The sequence below is a fragment of the Saprolegnia diclina genome (assembly GCF_000281045.1).
Source record: "Saprolegnia diclina VS20 unplaced genomic scaffold supercont1.23, whole genome shotgun sequence".
Lineage (NCBI taxonomy): Eukaryota > Oomycota > Saprolegniomycetes > Saprolegniales > Saprolegniaceae > Saprolegnia > Saprolegnia diclina.
In genome coordinates this window covers 1-9642 of record NW_008246090.1, presented here as the reverse complement: position 1 = coordinate 9642, position 9642 = coordinate 1, and the positions used below count along the sequence as shown (strand labels likewise).

At 58.7% G+C, this 9642-nt stretch overlaps 8 protein-coding genes across 8 annotated transcripts; 5 read left to right on the top strand and 3 right to left on the bottom strand.

Moving 5' to 3' along the window:
- Nucleotides 1-519: 519 nt before the first annotated feature.
- Nucleotides 520-2256, top strand: SDRG_07788 (hypothetical protein). The gene is made up of 10 exons (XM_008613642.1): nt 520-665; nt 708-755; nt 800-910; nt 953-1077; nt 1133-1267; nt 1314-1392; nt 1437-1569; nt 1627-1688; nt 1735-1827; nt 1878-2256. The coding sequence occupies exons 1-10, from the start codon at nt 525-527 to the stop codon at nt 2208-2210; spliced, it is 1260 nt and encodes a 419-aa protein (XP_008611864.1). The 5' UTR covers nt 520-524; the 3' UTR covers nt 2211-2256.
- Nucleotides 2257-2388: 132 nt separating this feature from the next.
- Nucleotides 2389-3469, top strand: SDRG_07787 (hypothetical protein). The gene has a single exon (XM_008613641.1). The coding sequence runs from the start codon at nt 2408-2410 to the stop codon at nt 3398-3400; it is 993 nt and encodes a 330-aa protein (XP_008611863.1). The 5' UTR covers nt 2389-2407; the 3' UTR covers nt 3401-3469.
- Nucleotides 3470-3613: 144 nt separating this feature from the next.
- SDRG_07786 (hypothetical protein) lies at nt 3614-4555 on the top strand. The gene has a single exon (XM_008613640.1). The coding sequence runs from the start codon at nt 3633-3635 to the stop codon at nt 4500-4502; it is 870 nt and encodes a 289-aa protein (XP_008611862.1). The 5' UTR covers nt 3614-3632; the 3' UTR covers nt 4503-4555.
- Nucleotides 4556-4962: 407 nt separating this feature from the next.
- Nucleotides 4963-5346, bottom strand: SDRG_07785 (60S ribosomal protein L35; the record flags this gene model as incomplete). The annotated part of the gene is made up of 1 exon (XM_008613639.1): nt 4963-5346. One exon carries the CDS (start codon nt 5344-5346, stop codon nt 4963-4965), a length of 384 nt encoding a protein of 127 aa, XP_008611861.1.
- Nucleotides 5347-5820: 474 nt separating this feature from the next.
- Nucleotides 5821-6379, top strand: SDRG_07784 (hypothetical protein; the record flags this gene model as incomplete). The annotated part of the gene is made up of 4 exons (XM_008613638.1): nt 5821-5936; nt 5979-6083; nt 6138-6192; nt 6242-6379. 4 exons carry the CDS (start codon nt 5821-5823, stop codon nt 6377-6379), a joined length of 414 nt encoding a protein of 137 aa, XP_008611860.1.
- A 31-nt stretch (nt 6380-6410) lies between these two features.
- SDRG_07783 (hypothetical protein) lies at nt 6411-7391 on the bottom strand (the record flags this gene model as incomplete). Its single annotated transcript, XM_008613637.1, has 5 exons — nt 6411-6469; nt 6514-6633; nt 6686-6837; nt 6889-7147; nt 7196-7391. 5 exons carry the CDS (start codon nt 7389-7391, stop codon nt 6411-6413), a joined length of 786 nt encoding a protein of 261 aa, XP_008611859.1.
- A 188-nt stretch (nt 7392-7579) lies between these two features.
- SDRG_07782 (hypothetical protein) lies at nt 7580-8052 on the bottom strand (the record flags this gene model as incomplete). Its single annotated transcript, XM_008613636.1, has 3 exons — nt 7580-7776; nt 7828-7918; nt 7972-8052. 3 exons carry the CDS (start codon nt 8050-8052, stop codon nt 7580-7582), a joined length of 369 nt encoding a protein of 122 aa, XP_008611858.1.
- Nucleotides 8053-9257: 1205 nt separating this feature from the next.
- Nucleotides 9258-9470, top strand: SDRG_07781 (hypothetical protein; the record flags this gene model as incomplete). Its single annotated transcript, XM_008613635.1, has 1 exon — nt 9258-9470. A coding segment is annotated over one exon (213 nt), but the record flags the coding sequence as incomplete, so codon positions are not given.
- Nucleotides 9471-9642: the final 172 nt, after the last annotated feature.

Here is a 9642-nt window from a genome sequence, read left to right as displayed (position 1 = left end):
ACGCTGGCAGGCACGACAGCAGCCAGGTGCAGCGCGAGGGGCATGTGGACTGGCGCTTTGTTGGTCTTGTCGTTGGTCGTCGTCGTCGTTGTCATTTCAGCAAGCAAATTGAAAAGTACTTTAAGATTGGTGCGGGACTCGTAGGTGGCATAAATGCAGCTTGCACACTGGTACGGATACATGTACGATACCGCGATGACCCCACACGTCAACGATGACGGTATCCACAATCAACCGCCTTTCGCCTGCGCGATGACGAGCAACCAGCTGGTACTTCAGTCGAGCGGTTCCTGGCTCGAGGTGTCCGGCCAATGCCTTAATTGTGGTGTCCTGAGCTTGAGTAACAAGAGTAGTGCCAAGCTCATCGTCAGGTCGGAACGTCCGCGATGATCTCTTTTGAACCTTCACGGTTGGCGATCCGCAAGTGCGCTCCGTGAGTGCGCTCTGTGATCAGTTGGCGGAGCGCCGAATGAAGGTCGTGCGTGGCTATCCGGATATGATGGCAGCAGTAACCGGTCAGCGCGATGTTGCGGCATGTCTTGGCACAAGAAGGCGTCGCGGCGACGGCGCTCGAGGCCAAGGGTATCCGCAGCTTCAAGCGGCTCGTCCAGGTCTCCGAGATGGAGGCAGCTCAGATCCTCGACGTCTCGACGACCGAGCTCGAGGTACATGGCACCCGACTCTGGCGTCCGCCCATCGTGTACTAGCACCTCGTGGCCCGGATCGCGCTCCGCAGCTGCCCCAAGCCAACGCTCGTGCGCGCTGCCGCTACAGCTTGCATAAAGCTCATGCTGCGTAGGCCTTTGACATGTTTATGAACAGCGTCAACTCGCCATCGAGCCTCCGAACGACGCTGGCTGAGCTTGACAAAGGCATGTACGGCGGTCTGCCCTGCGGCGCCATCACCGAGGTGCAGCGTCCCAATCCCTTTACGACTCCATGGCGCACCTAGCTCGCCGGTGTCTCTGGCATTGGCAAGTCGCAGTTTTGCATGCAGCTCGCGGTGCTCTGCGCGATCGAGTATCCCGACACGACGATTTTGTACTTCAACAGCGGCCAGAACGTCAGCGCCAAGCGGTATAGGACTCCTTCGCGATACTAATGACATGCAGTGTACCTACCGCATTTGTAGGATCTGCGAGATGGCGCGCGCACGGCTGTCGCCCATGGCCTACACGACCGAGGCGGCGCTGTGTGCCAAGGTTGCAGCCATCGCGCAGCACATTCGCCTCGTGCCAGTCTCGACGCTCGACGAGCTCCAAACGCAGTGCGTCCGCACAGCGTCATTGTCTCTCCTCTCACGAACATTGTAGTCTTGACGGTCTCGCAGCCGACTTGACGGGCAGCTGCAAAATGCTCCTCGTCGATTCGCTGGCGTCGCTGGCCCAAGAGGTAGTAGCCACTGCAAAGCACCTCGGATATCGACACAAGGTTAGAGCGGCCTTGAAATGTCGTTGGCGAAGCGGCAGATGCTGCTCATGAACGTCGCCAGCAATCTCAAGTACTTGGCTGCGGCGTACGAGGCCTTTGTGGTCGTGACCAACCACGCAACCACCAAGCACCACGACGGTACTACGTCGATCATGTACCCCCTTACACATACAAGCGCTCATGTTACGGACGTAGGGGCGCCGGCGTACTCGCATCCGGCGCTGGGTGTGGCCTGGGCCCACAGCATCACGATTCGCGTGCGTGCTGTCTGCTGTTATAACGCGCCAATACGCTGAAGGGTAGATCATACTGGAGCGCACGACGTCGTTTTCGCGGACGCTCACGATTCTCAAATCGTCCATGTCGCCGCACATTTCGTTTCCGTTTGAGATTCAGGTAGACCTGCCATGTGCGAGGTGCATTGGTATACGAGTGCATGGCCTTAGCGTCAAGGTTTGGTCATGCACCCTGCCACACGGAATGAGGACGGGGATGAAGACGAAGATGCATTTGACGAAGACATGCTGTCGTGGGCCGACTTGCCCGTGGTCGACGACCATGGTACCCTGCTGGCGTCCCAGTCCCAACGAAGCCTCGGCGACGAAGATGAGGATGAAGATGAGGATGAGGATAGAGACATGAAACCCTGCGAAACTGCGCCGGCATCGAATGCTGCGAGCACGCAGGCACCAAATGCGTCGGTGATGGACACCATGTTTGACATTGTCCCCGACTCGGACGAAGACGGAGACGCGTGGGCATCTGTCCCTGGGTGGTAGCCTCGCCTAAGAACGCGATAATAGATTGGGAATAGACACGCAGCAAGCCTCTTCCTAGCAGCCTGGGCCTTGTGTGCTTGGCATCGTGGCGCGTCGAAGCCAGACCTACACTCTTGTTTCAATCGATCGTCACTCTCGACGGCGCCGCTGGTTCTATTGCTGGATTTTCCATTTCCATTTCGAACAGCAGAACGAGGATGGAGCTCTTCCTGAACCCAGACATTGCGGCGAGCGTACTGCAGATGTGCATGGCCGAGACGGCCGCGCCGCTTGCCCTCGTCGTGCTCACGAACAAGCAGCTGCGGTCGTATGGCGCCAGCGACGCGCTCTGGGCACGCCTCGTCGACGCCCACTTTGGCCCGGCCCGGCCGTACGCGCCGCTCGTGGCCTTTCCCGTGCTGCCGGCGCTGTGTCGCCATCCGAAATGGGAGATGGACGCCGAGGTACCCTCCGTCTCGGCCCTTTGCAAAGAGTTTATCGAGACGACGATGGAGCGGTCGCTCTTCCAAGCCATGTCGGTGGTCCGCGGCAACATTGGCACGATCACGAATCTCGATGGTACGCCCATTGACTGCTTTGTCTTCCCGACGAACCCGTCACTGCGCAACCACGGAATTGGCGCGGCCGCCGCCATCTTTGAGCGCGCGGGCATCGAGCTCGACTTGCTCGTGTCGACGCGCGAGTACACGCGCAATCGCCATTACGACACGGCCGAGGTCGTCGTCACGCCCGGCTTCAACTCGGGCGCGAACCACCTCATCCACTGCATTGGGCCCTACTGGCGCATGCCAAACGCAGCGTCACGGCTCTACCTCACGTACGTGCACGCGTTTCAAGAGGCCATACGCCTCGACGCGCGCTGCGTCGTGGTCGCGTCCATCTCGACGGGGTCGCTCGGCTTTCCCGTGCCAGAGGCGAGCCGCATTGCGATGGCGGCGTACCGCGACGTCGTCAAGGCCTACCGCTGGCGCGCCAAAGTGGGCTTCATCTGCTACGAAGAGACGATCTTTGATGCATTCCATGCTGCGCGGGAAGCGACGCTGCATCGGTTCAACGACGGCTGCTTGGAGGTTGAGCCCCGTACCGAGCCGTTCGGCACGCGCAACCGTGTGCTGCACAGTGACGATGAAGAAGATGAGGAAGAGCCGGCTGCCCACGACGAAGGCCAGCGCGATAACGACGCTGCCTAAACACGTATTAGCTTTTCTCATTTTTCAAGTTATGAGCTGTTCAAGCAGCAGCATGGACAAAGCGATGTACAAGTTGTCGCTAGTGGTCACATCCTAATACGTGGCAAGGCGAGAAGGCGCAACTTCAAGCTTGCCTGATCGTCGAAGATCGGACTTGCCGTTCGATATCCGGATGCGCCGGTTGGGTGGGTCTATTTTTCGGGGGTTCATTTTCTGTCGGCTCGTCGCCGCCATGGAGCTGCTCGCGAACCAGGACATTTGCCAGAGCCTCCTCGAGATGAGCCCTCCGAGCACCGCGCATGCGCTGAGCGTCGTCGTCCTCTCGACGAACGGCCTCTGCGCGTATGGCGAAGACGATCTCTTGTGGCGGCGGCTGGCGCAGGCCCACTTTAGCGAGGTCAACCCTGCGATTTTGCCGCATGTGGCGCTACCAATGCCGCCGTTCAAGGTGCAGCTCTCGCCCGCGTGCAAGGCCTTTCTCGAGACATGCATCGAGCACGCTATCTTTTCGTCGATGCAGGTCGTCCGCGGCGACATTGGCCGCGTCACGAGCATTGGCAGCACAAAGCTCGACTGCCTCATCTTTCCGTCCAACTCGTCGCTCCTGAGCTTTGGCATTGGCGCGGCCGGCGCCGTCTTCAACCGCGCGGGCAAGGAGCTCACAGTGCTGCTACGAAGCCCCGAGTTTCGCAACACGCGGCGGTATGTGGCCGATGCGGTCGCGACGCCGGGGTTCAAGGCCGGCGTCGACCACTTGATCCACTGCGTCGGGCCCTCAACGAACCGCCCCGACTGCGCCGCGACCTTGTACCGGACGTACTTTAACGCGTTTGAGCGCGCGCGCGAGGTCGGCGCCACATGCATTGCGATCGCGTCCATCTCGACCGGGTCACTCGGCTTTCCGGTCCACGAAGCCGCGACGATTGCGATGTGTGTGTACCGCGACTACATCAAGGCCGTGCGGTGGCGCGCGCGGCTTGCGTTTGTCTGCTACGAAGACCGCGTCTTGGAGGCCATGACGCGCCAGCGCGATGCGATCCTAGCGGCGTTCAACGCCGGCAGCCTCGAGATGCCGACCGTCGAGCTGCGACGAGCGCCATGATTGTACTACTCTCGACCTCTATCTAATCATCCACCTCCATGCCCTCTGTCCGCACGTCCTATGTGCACCTTCTCCAGTACCCACCAACGATCTGATGGCCTGCCATTCAGCTCCAGTCGACTCTGCGAGCTCGAATCCAAGCTCCTGCTGGCATATTATCTCACGAACAGGCTCGACCACTTCCTCGACGCCCTTTGCGAGCTATCGAAGCAGCTAACGTGTTGGCCACGGAATGACGCATTGCAGCTGGATGGCCAAGTGCATGCGGGCTGACTGCAACGACAGACACCAAGTGCAAGCAGCATGTATCGTCGATAGGATGGTGTGGACGTCGGTCGCGGGTGGGCGCAAGGCGCGTCGTCGTCGTTGGCATGGGCCAAGAAGGGAAAAAGACACTATATTTGGCTTGATCACGTCCTAGAAGCGAGTCGATCGAGGTAGCATAGAGGAGTCCATCCATTTACGCCTTGAGGGCGTAGCGGCGCTTGGGGAAGTACGCCTCCTTCTTCTGCTGCTTGAGGGTCTTGATGGCCTTCTCCGACTTGGTGAGGGCACGGCGGATGGCGCGCGTCTTCTTCTCGCGGAGGTCGACCGGCACGTGCTTGCCGTTGCCGAGCTTCTCGCGAAGGCGCTCCTTCTGCGTCTGGTTGTACACCGTCAAGACGCGGGCGATCGACTTGCGGACCGTCTTGATCTTAGCAAGCTTCGAGGCGGCGCCGCCCGTGACCTTGGCGACACGGAGCTGGGCGAGTTCCTGCTGGAAGTCATCGAGTTCCGTGAGGAGCTCGGCCTTGGTCTTCGAGCGCAATTCGTGAGCCTTGATCTGGACTACACCATCATGCATGAGCCTCGTCCTCCTGCTTCCATGCATGCTTACGTACCCATTATTTATCTTTTGGTTCTTCCCTTTTTTGAATGAAATTCGCTGCCGCCAAGCGCCGTAGTCGCACTGGCCAGTCACTCGGTCCCAGCTTTCTGCACCAACCAAGAATTCCCATCTTTTTGGCCAATCCGCACGCGACCCTCTATGAACGAATATGTTTAGAGTATCAAATGCGACAGGCTGTTGCCAACAGATCGATGCAGTTTACAACAGAGTATGACCGCGCGTCGATTGAACAGCGGCGACCGCGCCGACATGCACACAGCCCGACACGAGAGCGCTATCAGCAACACAGCGCAAGGTATATCGTATGAAGGTAGATGCACGACAGAAGCGAGAGCGTCGCGGTTCGGCGGGACCATATTGTTTTAAACACATGGTGCAAAAGCGATCGCAAACCTGTATAATACAATTCAAAAGCGGCGCCAAGACACGATGGACGACGTGTTCGACCTCGTCGACCGCATCGAGGAGCAGTGCATTGTCCAGGGCCATGCGCAGGGCGTCGAGGAAGGCCGCCGCCTCGGCTTCCAAGAAGGCAACGACTTGGGGTACACCCATTGAAGACGACATGGACCTGACGAGGCGCGTAGCGAGGTCAAAGGCTACGAGATTGGCAGCGAAGTCGGCTTCTACCATGGCTGCTACCTGCTCTGGAGCGCAATGCTACTTGCTGATGCGTCGTCGCTGCCGCCGAGGTAGCCGCTCATCCTCTCGACAGAATGGTGTCGCCACAAAATCTTCTGGCACAGAGCGGTCAAGTCGATCGAGTCGCTCGGCCAGCGCATTCGCAACTACGCCCTCGTCGTACGATGATACTCAGATCCTAGTCGTTCTTAGTTGAAATCGTGCGTAGAACAGCCTCGATGAGAAGATCCACATGGACCTGCAGCTCATTCGCGCCAAGTTCAAGGTCGTGACGTCGCTCCTCGGGCACCCGTCGCTCGTCTTCAACGAGCAGAATGTCCTGGACCACAAGAACATGTCCTTCTAGTCGCTGCGACGATTAACTATATCAAAACTGCCTACGCGTCGTGCTTGATTGCGGCGAGAAGGGCGAGCTCGTACGTGACAGCGCCAAACCCTGCATGACGATCGACCATCGCGATAGGCTTGGATGACACGTACCGCTGATGTAGCGCAGACCCACAGGGACGGGCGACGTCTCGGGCGACCCCAGCGGGTTGATCAAGATGACTCGGGCGTGGGAAAGCTCCATAGCGCGTCGGATACCGGCGCCAAGCAGGCCTACGAAGCCCAATCATCTGCTGATCTGCGAATCGTTTGTAACTTGACGTACCACCGGTGTTGAGGACGATGGTGGTCGACGCAGCGCTGGACAAGAGCACGTCGATCACAGCGCCTTCGTCGTTGGTGTGCGACGAGGTTAGGGAAACGCCCTTGGCGGAGGCTCGCAGTTGCGCCTCGAGCCGACTCCACGATACCTGCGTCCTAGAGGAAGCGCATGAGCCATCGACAACACATGACACATGCATGCTGTACCCCGCGAGAACGTTGCCGTGGACGAGCGAGCACGGGCCGTTGAGAATATGCACGTCACCAACCACCGTTGACGTGGACCACACAGGCGTCGTTGGTGCTGCCTGCACGGGCGTTGGTGGTGTTGACGTGTAGTGCGCTGGCTGCGGATCAATGTATCGAGGCACCGGCGGGCGAGGCTGCTCGATGCGCCGTGGCGACGTAGGATCGTAAGCCGCATCGTCTTCCTTGTCGGGCAGTGGGCCCAAGAGCGATGAGAGCTCTAAGATCGACGTGCATACGCTGCGCATTCAAGCTCGGGTTGTAGTACCTGCATCGAAGAGGTCCATGTCGCTCTCGTACATCTCCTCGGCTTCGCTACGTGTCGGCGCATTCGAAGGCGACAACGTCGTCGAGTGGACGCTGCCAAAAAGGTTGGGCAGAAAGTAGTCGTCAGCCGTCTTCTTCGTCGCGTAGGCACGCCGCCATGGACCGAGGCGCCGGGCGGCCGCTCGCACCTGCCACATGTGCTGCTGCTCGCAGTTGTTCGGATATAAACCGGATTCGGATTCGAAGCTCCGTTGGGTTGGGACCGATGGCGCACGGCAAGACTCCAACTCCATCGACGTCGTCACGTGAGCATTACACAAGACGCACATCAAACATTATCACTGGACTGCGCGACGAACAATGCGGCATAAATACGGTCGTCAGCCTAGTCCCAGCGCACCACATTGCGGCTGCGCTTGGCCACAGCCACATGGGATTTGGACGACGACGTGCGTATAAGGCTAGCTTGATGGATGATCTTGCGCGGAAGGCCCGTCGACAAGATGCACGAGCACGTGGGGAGCTTTCGGATGATGCGGATGGCGGGCAGCATACCATCGCTGTAGAGTTCGTCACAGTCGCCTACGTCAAGATGAGCGCCATCCCAGCGGGCCCACGTGTCAATCGATGTACCTGCGGGATCGGCATGGGTGTCGCGCTTCCATTGCACCACGCAGCAGCCTTGGGCGCTCTCCCATGTTCGCCGCGCCGCGCCATTGAATGACTAGCAAGCAGCAGCACACGCGTTGAGGGGACGAGGCACGTAGATATGTCTACCTGGAGGCGGCGCTTCGGGTGCAGGTACATGGGCGCGACGTCTGCGCGGCCGACGTAGCACGAGCTGCTCAAGGCGCCCATAAAAGCTCTTCGGAAAATGTGGTCCCGTCGTGACTGGACGTTTGTATGCTGTTGAAGCGAGCGAGAAGATTGCAACGGTGATCTGGTCATGGCTATCCGTACCCGTAACCGGAGGCTCTCGGTATCTAAGATCTTATCAAGCGCTCTTTATTTAAAACGTGATGTGGGATCGAAGTTCGAAGTCATTGCGGTGTGACTGTTGCACCGCAAAATGGGTTAATGGGTTAAATATTGTGGCTTGCATAGCGCGTGGCCATTTTCACCTCCAAAAAACCATCGATTAGCAGCGATAATCGATGGTTTTATTAGATAATCGAGGCATAGCGCGACACGCGTAAATTATAAATTCTGGTGGGACAGTCTCCAAAAAAGAATATAACTATTACGAAATATACTCTATGTATTTGTATGCTATATTTATGGTTTTACTAAAGATGTCTGGCAGGCCACCCGCTTTTGTCATTTGACACCTTAGCCCACGCCTCAAGCAGGAGCGCTAACCTGAGCGCTAATCAATGGATAGCGGAGGATAATCCGAAGGTTTGCATTTCTGAAATGGCAAACCTTCGGATTATCCTCCGCTATTCAATGATTAGCGCTCAGGTTAGCGCTCCTGCTTGAGGCGTGGCTGCGGACCGCTAGGAGGAGCGCTGGCCATTGAATAGCAACGGATAACCGCTATCCAGTGGTTTGCGCTCCTGCTCGAGGGATATCCGTGGACTAACAGCAAGGCGCAAACGCTACGCGTAATGTAGCTCGGGGGCAAGACGGAGCTCCTGGTCACGGCACTTCTTCTCCACAGCGCTCACTGCCACTACTCCACGTCTCTTCCTGGTGCTAAGATCCAAGCCGCTTTAGTGCTTAGCGCGGCACGGTGCGCATTATTAGTCAAGACAGTTGCGGTCATGGCTAGTTTCCGTTGGGTTTGCACGTGGGCGCTCGCGTTTAAGCCACGAAAACACGATGTTATTGCATTATCTGGCACTACGCTACATGGCAGCGGTATGAGCCTTCTCCACTGCGGTGTATGGGTAGGCGACGGAGCCGTGGCGCACGCGGCGCTTGAGCTCCTTCTGCGCAGGCGCCATCATCGGCGCGTTTCCGACGCTCACGCCGGACGAACGTGTCCCCGAGCCAAACGTCTTCGTATCTCTTGCGGTTCTTGACCACCTAGCTACTAGCAGCGATCCACCTGTACCTAGAGGATGGTGTCGATGCGGCACACGATGAGCGCATTGCCGGCGTGCATGCTCGCGCTCATCCCACTGCCATCGCTCGTCGATCGTCTGACGCCGGCCGCCCAGCGCTGCGCCAGGCAATGGTCGCTCGAGGCCTTCGACAGCCTTGCGCACGTGTTGCTGCTATCGGTACTGTTGCACGAAGGTGGTCTCGACGAAGCGCCGGGTGTGCGCAGCCGGGTGCTGTACGCCATAGTCGGGTACGGGAGGCGTGCCGCAGAGGGGCCGTGGGCGCCACGGACCAGTCTGCACCTGCAAGGGATCGACCGTCAGCGCGCGCGCGGCGCGGCGGCCTACATCGTGTCGACATGGTTGATGCGCGCCCCTCGAGTCCGAGGACGCACGCCGGCGC

Coding starts and splice junctions, on each gene's coding strand:
- SDRG_07786 (XM_008613640.1), top strand. CDS start 3,633: ATGGAGCTGCTCGCGAACCAGGACATTTGCCAGAGCCTCCTCGAGATG.
- SDRG_07788 (XM_008613642.1), top strand. CDS start 525: ATGTTGCGGCATGTCTTGGCACAAGAAGGCGTCGCGGCGACGGCGCTC. Junction 666..707: donor TCTCGACGACCGAGCTCGAG/GTACATGGCACC, acceptor ATCGTGTACTAG/CACCTCGTGGCCCGGATCGC. Junction 1,393..1,436: donor TGGCGTCGCTGGCCCAAGAG/GTAGTAGCCACT, acceptor ACACAAGGTTAG/AGCGGCCTTGAAATGTCGTT.
- SDRG_07787 (XM_008613641.1), top strand. CDS start 2,408: ATGGAGCTCTTCCTGAACCCAGACATTGCGGCGAGCGTACTGCAGATG.